The 17,198-nt window shown below is 39.2% G+C and overlaps 1 protein-coding gene across 3 annotated transcripts; it reads left to right on the top strand.

Moving 5' to 3' along the window:
• Positions 1–2,988: 2,988 nt before the first annotated feature.
• On the top strand, positions 2,989–16,464 carry nsd2 (nuclear receptor binding SET domain protein 2). 3 transcript variants are annotated; one of them, XM_027150341.2, is made up of 25 exons: positions 3,305–3,347; positions 4,376–4,566; positions 4,744–5,475; positions 5,772–5,961; positions 6,056–6,219; positions 6,315–6,767; positions 6,843–6,932; positions 7,016–7,187; positions 7,316–7,378; positions 7,501–7,613; positions 7,858–7,954; positions 8,061–8,164; positions 8,343–8,441; positions 8,546–8,669; positions 8,869–9,069; positions 9,172–9,351; positions 10,116–10,272; positions 10,430–10,632; positions 10,729–10,832; positions 11,030–11,299; positions 11,419–11,535; positions 11,947–12,088; positions 12,739–12,845; positions 14,725–14,923; positions 15,434–16,464. In XM_027150341.2, exons 3-25 carry the CDS (start codon positions 4,759–4,761, stop codon positions 15,793–15,795), a joined length of 4,428 nt encoding a protein of 1,475 aa, XP_027006142.2. In that variant the 5' UTR covers positions 3,305–3,347; positions 4,376–4,566; positions 4,744–4,758; the 3' UTR covers positions 15,796–16,464. The 3 variants fall into 3 exon arrangements, with proteins under 3 accessions (XP_027006139.2, XP_027006140.2, XP_027006142.2); XM_027150338.2 differs by lacking the exons at positions 3,305–3,347; positions 4,376–4,566 and adding an exon at positions 2,989–3,256; XM_027150339.2 differs by lacking the exon at positions 4,376–4,566 and having other exon boundaries at positions 3,251–3,347.
• The last annotated feature ends 734 nt before the right edge of the window (positions 16,465–17,198 follow it).

Raw genomic sequence — 17,198 nt, 5'->3', positions numbered from 1 at the left:
AGCAACACTGCTGTGTCTGAATTTATTAATCTGTGTTTTAATTATATTCATTTATTCATTTCATTTCATTCATTCATTCATTCATTCATTATCCAAACTATTCTCGGGTCACGGAGAGCTTGCGCCTGTGTTTAGGAAGGCATACAATTAAGTAGAAACTTGTATGACATACTTTAATCTATTTTTGCATTTTAATATTGAAAACAATAAATTATGCAACAGTCCAATTTTTAAACAAAAACAGTGGAAGCTGCTGGATTTGAAAAACAGATGAAAGTAAAGGTTAGAGTCAGAGCCTTCAGAAGAATTGAGGTATATTCTTAAAGATGTTCACAATGTACTGTAAAACTCACCAGCTCAATTTCTTTCCGATTTCCTGAGACTACTGTGTATAAAATTGATAGTCAGTTGGGTGTAAGTTTGCAAACACTTAATGTTACTATTATAAATGCTGCTGATTTTTAGATATAAAAAGGTTTTAGATACAGAGCTAAAATATTAGAACCAATGACCGAGATCTTTTCACTGTCACTCATATTCTTATGCTTGGCTATATTCCTACACTTTGGGATCTGACTGCTTACTTGCTGTCTAATGTATCCCATATCTTTACAGGTCCCATTTTAATGACATAATCAATGTCATTCTTATACCAGTCAGTGGCTTTAATGTTAAAGCTGATTAATGTATAATTAATTCAGTCTCAAAATCTGATTTATCCCTATATACTTTCTTAGAGGATTTGAGTGCTTTGTGTCAGTTCTGTGGGGAAGAAATCAACCCAAATGATCCAGAATTGACACCTGTTTTGGTAATGGGACATTTTTTTGAAAAGCTTTTCTTTTTAAATAAAACATATGAGAATACGAGTTACATATTATAATGTTGAATTTGAGATACAACAATATTTTGTGGTATTTTATGATGATTTCAAACATTATATAATCATTCAGATTGCCTGTGATGGATGTGACAGTCACGTATTGGCAACCCATCATCAGAGGAAAACTTTTATTGCTCAGAATGTACTGAAAACTAGAATGATACACTTGTATATGTACATTTGCACAAGAAGTCACTTTTATTATGATTCTATTTAGTTTTTCTATAATGCTATAAATTCTATATATTGCTATTTATGCTTGAATAAGGTTTGTTTTGCATTTTGTTGGATTTATTTATGTTTGAATAGTTGTATAAATAGAGTTTAATTACATTTCTCAATTAAACATGCTGTTTGTCTGTAGCTTGTCTGTGTGGCAATGGGGTTATGGTGCATTATTGATCCCAAGACTGTAAAAACACATAAAATACACTTTATTTAAAGTTATTATAAAGTTATTATTATAAAGATATTAAGCAATATAACTTTAAGATAAGTTATAACATAAGACATTAAAGCCTATAGAGACTTTAAATGCAAACTATCAAGAAAAGCACGCAAAATATACCTTATTTTGATGAAAATTACACGATGATAACGAACGCACGCGCGGTTCAATGCAGAAAGTTGCGAAAAACGATTTTCACGCATGCGCAGTAAAGGACAAACAGAGGACCTGAATTCTCCGGAACTGTTTGGCTTTTCAACGTTTACACAATGTATAATCCAGTAAGGTCCCGAATTCTTGTCCCATGCCCTTGGTCTATAGCACTTTATTACTTGTGATAACCTTGTGCACTGTATGTGATCAGGTTCACTCCATTGACCTTAGACCAAATAAGTGTTAATTATTATTATTATTATTATTATTATTATTATTATTATTATTATTATTATTATTATTATGTTTACTTTTATTATTATTATTTATTTATTTTTAATTTTCCGACACACACCAGAGTGATCAAAACAAATAATTGTGGATGATGGTAATCTGCTAACTGCTGAACCCATGAATAACATATTATAGCCTTAACATGTACAAGAAGGATGCTTGTGTTACCTTGTATCACACACAAAGTTGTAATACTCGTGTACAAAAAAAGCAGCTCACTATTTACAAACTGTAAGGTGTAAATTTCCCCACAATTATTATTTGAACCTTTCACTGGGAACTATTATAAACTCTTATAAACGTTTTATGATAACGTTATCAATAACACGAGTGACTTGACTGATATGAATCCCAGCACACAGGTAGTTTTTGTTCTTTGGGCTACAGAGCAGTGATGATTCTCACTAGTGGCCTTGTTGAAAACTCGTGCAGTTGGCGCATGCGCAGTAACTTTACATGGCGTCCCCAAGGCTGCAGCTCACTATTACCGCATCTGTAATAGCACAGTGATAGTGAGCAGTGGTGTGATTCAGAGGGAACTACACACAGATGAAAACATAGTGTGATGGTGGTCCTTCCACCACACGATAAATAATTATAATCCACTACATATTAAAACGATTTCTTTTTCGTGTCTTATACAGTGTTATTATTTCTGAAATGTCCGAATATTAGGTAACAATGTAGTGATTTTACTTCTCTCTTGTATATATACACGGATTTATTTTTTTTAAATGACGGAAATGAGCTTCCATAGAAACGGTCTCCTGGAGGATTGCCATTGGAGAGAAATTCTGGCGCGCTTATTTAGTGGTTGCCAGACATTGTTTATTTAACCTTTGATTATTATTATGATTAGTAGTAGTAATAGTAGTAGTAGTAAAACTGTCTTAAAACTATTCTTTAAATCAAATACACTATACATACTTTTATTCAGCCTGTTTGTTTTGTTCTTCTGTTTATTCGCTGTTCCCACTAATATTTCAGACGTATAGCGGTAATTTTGTAAAAAAAAAAAAAAAAAAAAAAAAAAAGAATATTTTTGCAGCACTCGTATTGTTGTCGAGTCTGCTTTTATTACGTTATTTTCTGGAACGCGTTTCTTCTAAAAAAAATAGCTAACGCGATTATTCTCGGATAAAACCCACTTTACCCAGCACCATTATATTATATTATTCTGATGAATCTGGCAACCACGTTGCGCGCACCGCCTTCTTTCCTTTGACGTCACTCGGTGAGGATGCCCTCCAGTTTGTTCATTTCTCTTGGCGGCCTGTTTGACTTATCGACGTAGTTTTTTTTTCGAAGAAACAAAAACAAATTACCTCGGAAGCGTATCTATTTGGCGTGAGTTCTGATTTCTGTAGTTTTGCGCGGACATTTCGCTGTTTATTTTTGAAGATGCTGTGTCGCGAGGGAGAGCGGAACATATTTGAAAAGGCCGGTTGAACGGAGGAGCTGCCGTCAACCAATCGGAAGTGAGTATTTTTCGCGCTGATTGGAGCGAGAGTCCTCTCAAAGCTTCAACTCGAATGAATAGAGGTCGGAGTAACGCGATGCTTCAAACAGGTTATTTAAGATAATAATACACGTTGATGTCGCACGACCTGTGTTCGGTCTCATGAACGTTGCTGTAGCGTTACAGAAGTGTAATCGGTGTGTTTATCTCTAGAAATATCCCCGTGGTGTATATAAGCTAATAAGCTAACTAGCATCTTAACCTGGATTGTCAGTCAAATTAGCATTAGCTCCCTTTGCTGTGTTAGTGAGATGTGACGTTCACACTGCATCTCTGCACCAGGGGGTTTGGGTGGTCTTAGTATAATTGTCTGTCTGTATTTGTGTTGTGACGATAATATTTATTTATCGCATTAAACAGCTATGTGTTTATTATTACTAGTTAGCTACCTAGCGCCCCGGTTGTTAGCTATTTGTAATTATTTTTAGCCGCGCTGCTAACGTCATTTTGTTATTGTTTGTCGCTGACTCTTTGCTAATCGGCTGGAAATTCAGAGCTATAAGAGTAGCGTTTAATTTGGCTCAGTGTTAGCGAGGTGTCTGAAGACTGTTGGGGTGCAAAGACAGCTTTGTGTGAGGGCTATTTGCATTAAAGTGGACTATTATGGAAAGTGCATTAAGAGCCATTAGGGAGGCTTGATTTTTTTGTCACCGTAGGCTATTAATACCAATAGGCTTCTCACCTGGATAACGAGGCGACTGAGTGACCGTTTTCAATGACAATAGATTACTTCTCCGTTATCGTACTTAAAAGTTAGTTGGACGTGATTTTTCCAACTATATTGTATTTTTCGGTGTGTTCATCAAAATATAATTATCGCAAAAGCAACTTCACACTCAACTGCGTCTGATCTATAGTCTGATCCATAGTTTTATTTATAGTCTCATCAGTAGTCTTATTTATAGTCTGATCCATAGTCTTATTTATAGTCTGATCCATAGTGTGAGGAACAATGAAAGTCGTTCTACAGCAAATCTACAAATCTTTTTGCAATTGATTTAAGATTTTTATGTTGCATTGTATGTCCTTTGTACATTAGGTCTCTATAATCTAACACTTACTATTTTTCCTTGCTAAGTAAACAACATTTAAGTCAGCATTAAATTAACCAGGCCCCCACTCACTGCAGCCTGAAGAGGCAAGCCATCTTTATGGACCGAATCCCCATTTCATTTAATATGGACACTTTGAGTCAGTGGTGCCAATGATCTCAGTATTATATAGGACACGAAGTCAAATCGTATCTCAGTATAACGCGGTTTTGGGCTGGTAAGTTCATGCAAATTGAGTGTTTTTGAATGAGCAAATCCAGAAACACAATAAAAAAAATAAGGTTTATGTATTTGGATGTCATTTTTCTTCTTGTCTTATTCATGCTCAAATGGAGGAATTGATTTGTTAAAGAACAGCTAAATTAGAAAACATTTGTGCTTCATATTACAACAGATCTGAGTGGCACCAATGGACAGTAAGGGAGGATCTCTACCTGCAATGCCTGAGCCAAAGAACCCTACCAGTATGAAACAGTTATCTGATTCACCATGTGGATGTAAGGGACGGGGTGATGGAATCACAGATCCTGCTCTAATGGATAAAGCTGCTACTCAGCTAGCAGCCACACCCCATGATGGTGTTTTGCAGAAAATTGGCAACCATAACCACACTCATGAACATCTGAAGGATTTGACATCTCGTTTCTTCAATGGTGATCAGGAGACAATGTCAAAGTTCTGCACTTCCCCTCCTGGATCACCCCTTCTTAAAGCGGTAGAGTCTGGACCTCCTGACTCCTCCCCTGAGCTCACGCTTAAAATAACCAAACATTTACCTAATGGAAAATCACCACCACCAAGCAGGTACGAAGCTAGCTATGGAGAAGATGGCACAGAAGAAACAAATGCAACTTTAATTTTGTCAGATGGTATGCTAGCTCCTGCAAATGCTATAAATGAAGGAATCAAGTTGAGGGGACCAGTGAAGAAAGTGCCACCAAGCAGACGGCACCCCCTCGAGCCTGCTGTTAATGGCTCTGAGAGATCAACTTTCACACATATCGTGGAACCATGTGAAAAGTCCAGAGAGTCATATGACCTTGCCCCGGAGTCAGATGTCCTGATTTCCGAATCCAATGATGCTACTGTCATTGATGTACCTACTTATATAACTTCAAATGGCATGGTATGACTTTGATTCTTTGTTTAATACAAATGTTTTTTGTTTTGTTTGTTTGTTTGTTTGTTTGTTTGTTTATCAACATGACAGGGAACAATGTGATATAAAAAGTAGTTTGAATTGTGCAATTAAAATGTATTATGAGAAATTACAAACTGACTAATTGCATCACCTCGAGCAGTTAGGTTGTAGAAAATTGTATGCAATATGCACCGACGTCTGATTGTAAGAGTTTCTGTGAGCCTACTCTAATACCAAAACATGATCTTAATATAAGTTAATTGATTTTGTCTTACCCACAGCCTGTGTTAGATACTGATGAGGCTACTGTGGTTCAGGGTGTGGGTGATGCTGAGACATTACTAACAGATCAGCAACCTCATGTGCAGTTTTCTGTCGGAGATATTGTCTGGGCTAAAGTCTGTGGATACCCATGGTGGCCATGCATGATCACTACAGACCCAGAGTTCAACCTTCACTTCAGAGAGAATGGTAAGGCCCAGAGACAGATTGGTTATGTAACGTTAAAGGAGAATGGGCATTTTCATTTAATACATTGGTTATCATTTATTTTTCTCTCCAACAGCAAACAATTGCAGAGGATTATTTTACCATATTCAGTATTTTAGTGACACACCAGAGAGAGGATATGTTCCTGGGAAGAACTTGGTCATATTCTCTGAGAAAGAGCAATACCAAACCCTGTGCCGTGGAAATAAACAAACCACTGTCCCCCCTGATGGCAAGAAGGTACTCTTTGTACATAGCTTATAGTAAAAGTATAGCTCAGTAAAGTATTTGTATTATATGTGACTCTTGTTATTTTTTTGGCTTAATGTCTTCAGCTGCTGATTCCACGTAAAGTGCGGATACCATGGGATACGGGTATCTCACAGGCAACAGAGGCAGTGTCTTTACCTGTAGAGGAGCGCCTGGCCAAGTTCAGCTTCACATATGAGGGCAACCAGCCACGGTTCAATTCTTGTATTCTCCAAGAACTTCAGTGCAAGCAGCAGCAGCAGCAGAGTCATGAAGAGTTTCCAGATACAGCTAGTCTCACTCCACCAGACTCCACTCAGTCCAGCCCCATCACCGTACAGACACCGAGCAACCATCTTACTCCTCCCCTTCCCACCAACAGCAGCACTTCAGCAAGGAAAATGTCCCTTGCTACTAAAGCACCTAAAGTCCCAGCCAGCAGGGGACAATGCAGCCACAAGGAGAAGAATGCTCTTTGCAAAAGGAGAAAGAAAGCGGCTCCTGTTGTGGTTCCCCCTCATATTGACACTGGTGTGCAGGTGAGTGCAGTTATGAGTTTTGTAAGTCTTGATTTACTCTTATCTTTCTTGCAACAAATTTGACTTCTTTTTCAGGAAATGGACATTGCTGCAGATAAAGTTGAGCCTGTCGAGACGACAATGAATAAATCTGGAATCTTCACAAAAGATTCCTCTCTGAATCAGGTGTTGCATTTTTCCCCCTATTCTATTGTTATTATTGTTGTCCAGGGTGTTTCAGTTCATCCATAAAATCTGTATTTGTGTAGGATGTATTATTTGCTGAAATCGACCCACAGTTTCAAGCATCCCAGAAGAAACTGCGAAAACTCAAGCAGAAATTTCCAGCCGCTCCAAGCTCCCTGAAAAGGAAGAAAATTAAGGCATCTGCTATTACCGCTGAAAGACTAAACACAGAATTACTAAAGCCAGTGATTTTAGGTGAGAACGTGGGATCGGCAGTCCCTTGCACACTTTATTTGCCTTTTTGACATTGATACATGTTTGAGTAAATGTCGAATTGTTAATGTTTAATTGTTGTGATAAATATTCTGTGTCTCTGATCAAAGATGCTGAAGTCTGCAAGATGAAGAAAAAGCTTAAAAAGAATAAGACAGAAGCTGTTTTCAAAGGTTGATTCCTACAGTTGATTTTGTCTGCGTAATCTAAACTTTCGTAATAATGGAACAACATTATCGTGTTCTATTTTTCGGGCAGCCGAGCTGTCTAGTAAGAAAATCTGTCCTATGTTTAGTTATGAAGAAGGCCTCAAAGCGTGCACTCGAGGAGCCCGATGTGGAGGATGTACCTCAACCCAGGAAAAAGGCCAAGCTTGGGGGCAGTTTAAAACGGCACGAGACTCTAAAGGTTCGATCATTATTAAAGATTGCTGTTGTTAATCTGATCGGTAGTATTAGAAGCATTATTTAACTAACAGAATTAAATTTTACTTCTATAACCCAGGTATTGTTCTGTGGACAACACAGCAGATTTTTTTTAGGGCCAACCTAGTTAAGTTCATGGTGGATGATTTTTTCAGCTCGATATAATTATGCAAGTTTTATTGTAGGTTTTGATGGCCTGGTCGTGTTTTTCTCTTCTACTTTCACAGGCACAGGCACCTGAGCCATCCGTCAGTATGCGAAAGCGAAAAAGGCAAAAGTCGGCCATCAATGAGAAAAGAAAGAGATCCAAAGCACCCATCTCGGGTAAATGAGTAAATTAATTACTTCCTTGTTTCAGGCTTTGGCCTTTTATTCACACTGTGGTATGTTTCTAAAGAAATTTTGCTTGTTTGCTACATATCTGGTTCAGTGGTAGAGCCTCAAAACAAGGGCAGATGGATTAGGAATAAAAACCAGGACCCTAGCAACCAGTCGCTATCAGTTTCATCCAAGAAGCATGGCCCATCAATCCAGGTAGTACTAGAGATAAGCTTCTCTTTATTGTGAGCCCAAATATCTGATTAGATCACACTACAGACTAAAAGCCAATAAGTCAGAGTAATTGAAATATAAACAACTATATAAGATGTATATTCCTCTTTGATGTTGCTGTAAAGCAATTTAACCAAACATCTACTCCATTGTGATACAGAATTCATATCAGGAAAGACCAGATTCTCCCACTGATGAAGCCCTTGCTACCAGGAAGGCTGAGCGTGCAGTCAGTAATAAAAAAGAGAGTGTGTGTCAGGTTAGTGTACACATGCATTGTGTTAATATTTGGTAGGTTTCTGTTATTGTTCCGTGCAACAATGTTTATATATATATATATATATATATATATTGTATATACAGGTTTGTGAAAAGACAAGTGAGGATCTGGTGACGTGTGAAGGACAATGCTATGGTTCATACCACCTGCAGTGTTTGGGTTTAGACCAATCGTCAGACAAGGTGCTCTGCACTGCGTGCCGCACAGGTAAGGGACACATTACCAAGAGCCCTGTGGTCACCAAGATGCCCTCAAAGCTATGTTTTAAATTAATATTAAACCATATGACATTAGAGAAAGCAGGGAAACGGAACTGCTAGAGTAAGCTAAAGTTTACCCTAAACCTTCTCGCTCCTTTTACCACTGATTTTTGTCCACATTGTAAACTGCTTTCCCTGTGTTACAGGAGTTCATGCATGTTTCACATGTAAGAAATCTGAAGGGGAGTTGAAACGCTGCAGTGTCCTGCACTGTGGTCGGTTCTACCATGAGACATGTTTACGTTTAAGCGCTTTGACTGTTTTTGATAACCGAGGGTTCCGCTGTCCCCTACACACTTGCCTCAGCTGTCACTGCAGTGGCCGTGGTACAGCAAAAGCCACCAAAGGTACTGCAGTCTCTCGTTCATTTAGGACCCCCGCTGCTATATACCAAGCATGTGTAGCATTTTCTTTTGTGGTGGTATAAATCTTTTCTATGTATGCTTTAGGAAAGATGATTCGTTGTTTGCGCTGCCCAGTAGCGTACCACAGTGGAGACCTATGCGTAGCAGCAGGAAGTGAGACGCTGACGCCCACTACTATGTTATGTACCAATCATTTCAACCCTAAGAAAGGCTACAGACATCATACCCATGTCAATGTCAGCTGGTGTTTCATCTGCTCTAAGGGTGAGAGAATAATCTGATTACGAGGCTTATGAGGTGGTGTTTTTCCGTGCTCATAATTTTCTATTTTAATGCATCCACATAAATGATTTTATCATCCAGAATTGATAGTTTAGAAAAATACCGGTGTGTACACTAATATTACCAGTTTTGTAGTCAAGAATAGCAACATTATATTCAACTTTTAATTATAATCCTATTTTGTCTTTTTAGATAAGAATGTTTCATTGGTGTGCAGACTTTTGCATGCTCTGATCAAATTGAAAAATGCATGAAGGTCTGTTAATATAATGGGAATAAACCTCACTGGTCATGGTGACTAATAAGGGACAATAAAATGATCACACAAGCCTTTTATTAAGAATCATTTACATGTGTACATGTGTTTTGTGATTAGTCCCCATGTGTATAGGATTCATTAAAAAAAACAATTAACGCTGCAGTGAATAATTTTTGTATGAGTAGGTGTCGGCAGGTAAAGTGTCACATGCTCTGTTAGATCAACAATTGGCCACCAATAACTAAATGTACATTACAAGGTGTCTCTGTTTGTCTGTTAATGTTGCTAGCAATGCAGAAACTCCCTTGCGTAAGCCAAGGCAGTTTATTTCTGTTTTAGAACACCGATTAGAAGGGAAAGGAGACGTCCACTATATGGGGGTGTGTGTGTTTGTTTTATAAAGCTGCCGTAGGCTCTCGCATGACCAAATCAGTAACTAGATTTGTAAGCAGTGATGTGTATTTGTATTGTTAAATTGTGCCTGTAGGTGGCAGCCTCCTCTGCTGTGAATCATGTCCAGCTGCCTTCCACCCTGACTGTCTAAATATCACTATGCCTGATGGCAGCTGGTTCTGTTATGACTGCCGATCAGGCAAGAAGCCCAAGTACAGAGACATCATCTGGGTCAAACTAGGCAATTACAGGCAAGTGTCATTCGGCGCAAAACAGGGACTCATTACCCTGCAGCCACCAGCACAAACATTTCAGTCCCCCGTCCCCCCCAATACATTTAGACATATCCAATATGTTAAATGAGTAAGTAATCATTTTATGACCTTTTGACCCACACTGAAACACCAGATGGTGGCCAGCAGAAATCCGTCACCCCAGAAACATTCCTACGAATATCCAACACCTACGTCATGAGATCGGAGAGTTCCCTGTTTATTTTTTTGGATCAAAAGATTACTATTGGACCCACCAGGGCCGTGTGTTCCCATATATGGAGGGAGACAGGGCAAGCAGAAACCAGAAGACTGGCATTGGGAAGGTCTTTAAGAACGGTAATGACGTTTACAGATTTTTCTACTTTTAAAATAAGGCCCTTTCATTCATATCAGTGTTTTTTTAACCTGTCCCCTTTTTGTCATATCTCTTAGCTGTCCTGGAGGCCGAGGCTCGGTTTAACCAGATCAAAATGGAGAGAGAGGCTAAAGAAGCCCAGGAGAACAACAGGAAGCCTCCTCCCTACAAATATATCAAGGTATTTTATAGGAACTTTTTTATGCAAAGCAAAAAATAAATACAAAATTTTGGGCCTCGTGAACATATTCACTGGCTGAACATATTTAGTGAACATTTTGAGAAATCCTTTTCACATGTGCAAAATTGTTTGCCTTTCACATATCTTGTTTTAGTTCCCATGTCATTGTTAAGGTAAAACCAAGCTGTTTTCTGCAGGTCAACAAACCAGTTGGGCATGTGCAGATTTACACAGCTGACATCGCCGAGATCCCAAAGTGCAACTGTAAGCCAAGTGATGAGCGGCCATGCAGCTTTGAATCGGAGTGCCTGAATCGCATGCTGCTTTATGAGTGTCACCCTCAGGTGTGTCCGGCCGGAGCTCGCTGCATGAACCAAGACTTCACCAAGCGTCTCTACCCCGAGACTAAGATCATTCGCACAGCTGGCAAGGGCTGGGGTCTTATTTCTCTCCGAGACATCAAGAAGGTGCGAACTCCATTGTTGTGGACTAACAATAAAAAAATGGTCTTACGTCGCTGCCATAACTAACCTAATTTAATTTGCTTTATTCTGTATGCTTATCAATGTGTGTATGTGTAAATCAGGGGGAGTTTGTAAACGAGTATGTGGGGGAACTAATCGACGAGGAAGAGTGCCGAGCCCGAATCAAATATGCCCAGGAAAATGACATCACACATTTCTACATGCTCACCATTGATAAGGTAAGTACCACAGTAACCTTATGGATGCATTATGCAGTGAAACAGAATAATAAATGTTCATTTTTCTTTAATATTTCTATGCTTCTTTTTAAAGACTGTAAATAATTGAATAAAAAGAAAAATTTTTTAAAGTTTATTACCTGTTATTATTTTGCTCTACGATCGGGCATCTTCGATCTATAATTGTATTGAGGGGGTGACAAAACGAAAGGAAGTTTCACTGATTGGACCGTTCTACAAAAGGCTCCTGCTGGACAGCATACAGTAGAGCTAGAAGAATGATATTTACTTGGGAGTGTCACAGGGCAGCATTCTGTGTCCCTACAGTACTAAATACAGCAGCTGCGCTCGGTAATTAAACCGAAATACATGTAAACAAAACATGAACTAATTCCCGTTGTGTGGATGCAGGACCGGATCATTGACGCAGGCCCGAAAGGGAACTACTCCCGCTTCATGAACCACAGCTGCCAGCCTAACTGTGAGACTCAGAAGTGGACTGTGAACGGAGACACGCGTGTGGGTCTCTTTGCGGTGTGCGACATTCCAGCAGGTGAGTTCAGATTTATCACAGTATCACAGTCGTGTCATGTTGATGATCAAAATACACAGACAAGTGACTAAGGGAAAATCTACATGAACCATGAAAGTAAGCAAAACAAATTGTAATTGAGGTTAAAAAATGTAAATGTCTAAACAGAGCTAAAGAAGCATAAAAGTATTTCAGATATTCTGCCGATAGCTGGTTTCGACATGTTTTTGCACGCTTAATTAATATTTTGTGGCACTGGAATATCTTGTGAAATCTTCACCCAAATTGTAGACACTTGAGGTATTTTAGTCTACTGCATGTTGAACACTTGTAATGTAATATAATTTTATAGTAATATCGTGTTTTTAATACTCCCAAGAATGGATTCTGTCTGCAAACAGTTTCCAACAGCTGTAGTTGTTACAAAAGTGCTGTTTAGTAGTTAATTATGAGAGTCGACTAGACTATACGTTTTCTATTTTCTGTTTTCTTTCACCGTTCTCCTTGTTTAATGATCCAATTCATGAATCATGCGAAGCTTAAATGGTCCCGATAGTGAGAGAATATTTTTGCTTTATTGGTAACGCCCATTACCCGATATGTGCATCGTTTGCTTAAAGGCTTTTTGTTTGCTTATGTGCTCATTATATTTGCTGGGTTTAAAATTCTAGGCACAGAGTTGACTTTTAACTATAACCTGGACTGTCTCGGGAATGAGAAGACTGTCTGTCGCTGCGATGCACCAAACTGCAGTGGGTTCCTAGGAGACAGACCCAAGGTGAGTCACACAATGTTCTAAGTGCTCAATCATTTATAATATACTTGATATGAAGACCAAAAGCTTTGGATTTAGAAAGGCACCTACAGTTGTAGTTAATTTGTAGGTCTCTCTTACTCTGTCACAGTCCTTATGCCCTCTGGAAAAAGCTAGAAATGAATTTTTCATTTATGTACAGAAACTAAAGACTACAAGGTGGATTGTCACATTGTAAACAGTACAGTAATCCCTCGCCACTTCGCGGTTCAAGTTTCGCGGCCTCAGTGCATCGCTGATTTTCAAAAAAATCCATCGAAAAATAAAAATAACAACGGTTTCCCAGGATGCCAGACAAAGAGAGAAACTCTCTCAGAGGCTTTGTACATACCCACAGGCACTCAGACAAGGCACATGATTGGTTCTCGGCGCGAGATCTGAGCTGATTGGCTGTGCATCATCGCATCTTCTCCCAGCTTCTTCCCTTGTTGTATCTCGCCACTCTCGTTCACGTTGTCAACTGTGTCTCGCGTATTGTGTTCGAAATTAACTTTTCGTTAAGCCCTTACAATGCCTCCTAAGCGCCGTGCCCCTGCGAAAGATTCCTCTAGTGAGCCGAAGAGGAAGATGATGACCATCAGTGAAAAGGTCAAACTTGGGGCCAATTCTACTTCGCGGATTTTCACCTATCGCGAGGGGTTCCGGTCCCCATTAACCGTGATAAATGAGGGATCACTGTAATTTTGTTGTCTTTTATGCAGCCACTTATTAAGTGTTCATAAGTATAAACTTGCTGCTCACTTATTAGGAACACTACAATAATACTTAGTAAGGGGTTAACACTCCATTTGCTCTCAAAAGAACTTAAGGTCTTCATAGCACTTTCTGCATAAGATTTTGGAAACATGACTTTCTGGTCCATGTTTACATGAATGCATCACACAATATCTGCAGTGTGTGCACTGTCATGTGGTGAAGATTTATGTTTCATCAGATCCCAAAGTTGTTCTACCGGATTTAGATTCAGTAACTGGAACTGTGTTTCTGGTTTGTGACATGGTGCATTATCATGCTGTAAGTGACCATTAAAAGATTGTACCTCACGCACAGGCTTGGACTGTTGACACACAAGGCAGGTTGGATCTATGGATTCATGCATTTTGGCACCAAATTCTGCCTCGCAGGCTAAATTTTTCTGTCTTTAGCACTCTAGTTTTGGTGAGCTTATCTCCTGGCTTGCCTTCTCCAGTTAGTTCTCAAAGATGATGTAGACCAAAGAAAAAAAAATGACCCAGTGTTAAGGATCTTAGTGACTGTGACAATGGCCAAATTGGGATGGCTGGATGACCAGGTCTCAGCAGCTCCAAAACACCAGGTCTTGTGGGCTGTTCCTGGTATGCAGTGGTTAGTACTTACCAAAAATAATGGTCCAAGGAAGGACAAGCAGTAAACTAATTATGGGGTTCACAGTGAGCACATGTGACAAAGTTTGGAGATGCCCTGTGGAACATTTTGCTGCCTGCAGCATCATCAGGCTGACCGTTTTGGTGGTGAGTCATCGATTGTGTGGCCCTCCATGGATTACCCCCCCCCCCCCCACACACACACACACACACACACAGAGACTTGTTGTGGGAGTACATACAGGCATGTGGGGGTTATACACACTACTGAATAACATTGAGTTGCTGTAATGTAATTCATGCAAGTTGCATCAGCCTATATTTAAAATGTATTAAAGATTTCTTACTTCAATATTTATTCACTGAGCTCCAGTGTGTGACTTAGTTGTTTTTAATCAGCTTATATATAAATCATAGAGTACAGCTGACTTGAGTCTGAATAATGTATAGTGTTCTAGAAAATCCTTTTTCAACAGAGGGAACTGTGCTCTGTATTACAGATCACCCCCACTTCAGAGCCCAAAGCCAAACTACAGAAGAAGAAACCTAGGCGGCGACGTGCTCGAAGTGAAGGGAAGAAGCAATCTGAGGACGAGTGTTTCCGTTGTGGCGACGGAGGACAGTTGGTGTTGTGTGACCGCAAGGGCTGCACTAAAGCTTACCACCTGTCCTGCCTGGATCGAACCAAGAGACCATTTGGTGAGCCACGTATCTACAGTGTTATTGCTCAATGTTACAGTTGTACGTAGTTTTTCAAATGTAAAAACAGAACTTTTTTTAATTGGTGATCCAGTTATCAAATATTAAATCCCACATCCCAGATATATGAAGAATTTTGGGCTTTGTATAACTGCAACTTTCAAAATATGACATTTCATATAATTGCAGAAATGTTTTTATAAACTCAAGAATTCCTTCTTTTCAATGATTCATTGAAGAAATCTAGCAGTGGAATATAATCACGCTAAAGCCTTTTCTCTGGGGCATCACCTCATTCAGTTTAAATAATGAACTTAAAATATAATCAACTGCTCAGATAATGAAACCGATAACTTAGCTTATAACCAAACCTATAAACAGTAGTAAAAGATTTCATTTTTGTATCAACGGAATAATTGCTGCTTTAATATAAGCCTTTTGAGAGGGGTTATTTTTGGGACTGGGGCAAATAGGAGAGTAGCTCATTCACTGTGTTCATGTGATGTGCAGGTCGGTGGGATTGCCCCTGGCACCACTGTGATGTGTGTGGCAAACCCTCTGAGGCTTTCTGCCAGAGGTGTCCCAACTCCTTCTGTAAGGCCCATGAGGAGGGCATGCTGAGAGCACAACCCACCAGCAACCAGCTGTGCTGCCAGGAGCACGATGAATCAGACCTGCATTCCACACCAGCGGTCACCCAGAAGTCTGATCTCACCACTAAACACGCCAAACGTGGCCGCAAACCCGGAGCCCAGAGCAGCACTGACACTGCAGCAAAGAAGCGCTCCAGGAAGCATCGTAACAAGCAGCAGAAGGGTCGAGCTGAAAGTGCTGCTCCCCTCTCTCCCCCTCCCTCCATACCCTACCCATGATTCAGTGGTATTATATGAACATGACTGTTCTCCCAAACTGAAAGCACTGTCTGATCAGGGAAGTATCTGAACACTGTAGAGCTCAACAAAGCTGCCACATCAGGTTCCACCCCCTCATTCAAACTCTTGCTCGTTCAGGAACCACCACACCAAACAGCCTCATTACTACACAGCATTACAGAGGCCAAACTTGAAATGCTTTTTTTTGTTTGTTTGTTTTGTTTGTTTTTACACCTGTTTTAATCTTTCAGATAGATTATTTTTGTTTTATTTTTAACAGTAGATATGTGTATGGAAATGTGAAATTTTCATATATATGGAAATATATACGAAAGACCAAAAGTATAATACCGAAATTGCTCATAGTATCAGAGTATTTGTAGTTTTTTTTTTTTTTTTTTTTTTTTTTTTTAAATAAAACTGCCTGTTGTACCGTTAAATGTAAGACACTATGGATAGCCCTTGAAATGTTTTTATAGTTAATATAGAGTGCGTTTAACTATAGAGCAGCACATTTTTAGCACATTTTTTGTTAGCTCATTTTTTTGAGTTTATGTAACATGCTAGAATGTTAAACGAGTCTCTGCAAAATCTACCTATTCAGAGTTTAAAAAAGGCACAGGAAATTGAGTCAGGGCGCTTTTGGGTGAAATAAATCTTTTAAAAATAGTTTGGTTTCCCTGATTATTGTGTTGTTTTGTAATTGCAGTGGGTTTTGAGAACAACAAATGTAATTAGGTGGCTGGAGTTCATTTCTAGGCACAAGAAGCTGTTGAGGTATTTCTCAAAACTAGGCTTGTCGAATGTACGACCCACACGCTGTTAAACACTTTGTACACAGATCAGCCATAATAATAATAAACCACTGACAGGTGAAGTGAGCGACACTTTATTTTGATGCACTCGTACATGTCAAGGGGTGGGATATATTAGGCAGCGTGTAAAGAGTCAATTCTCAAAATCGATGTGTTTTGGAAGCAGGAAAATTAGGCAAGCATTAGTTGTAAGGGTTCGATTATACAATATAGCTTAACAATATAGTTTAAGCCCCAGCACCACCAAACTAGTCTGTTCTTTAACCTTGGAGCCTCTTGAACTTCTCTGCTCCACAGGCTGACTGTTCTTTACCTCAAACTTTTAAAGACATGCAAAGAAATAGGTTTCTTGAAATATTGAATTGCTTAAGTGGCCTAAAGAAAATGCTACCCCTACCATTACTGTCACCAGCAGCTTGTACTGTTAATCCAAGGTAGTTTGGGTCCATGGATTTGTGCTGCTTTCCAAATTCTGATCCTACCATTTCTGCAGAAAACAACTAGACCAAGTAATAATTGTCTATAATCTTTTCCCCCCAAAGTGACAGCTTATGGTGAATAGCTTGGTAGAATGGAAACCAGTGTAAT

The sequence above is a fragment of the Tachysurus fulvidraco genome, chromosome 4, assembly GCF_022655615.1.
Source record: "Tachysurus fulvidraco isolate hzauxx_2018 chromosome 4, HZAU_PFXX_2.0, whole genome shotgun sequence".
Classification (NCBI taxonomy): Eukaryota; Metazoa; Chordata; class Actinopteri; order Siluriformes; family Bagridae; genus Tachysurus; species Tachysurus fulvidraco.
Note: the sequence above shows the minus strand (reverse complement) of the source record. Positions and strands in the feature narration are given on the sequence as shown.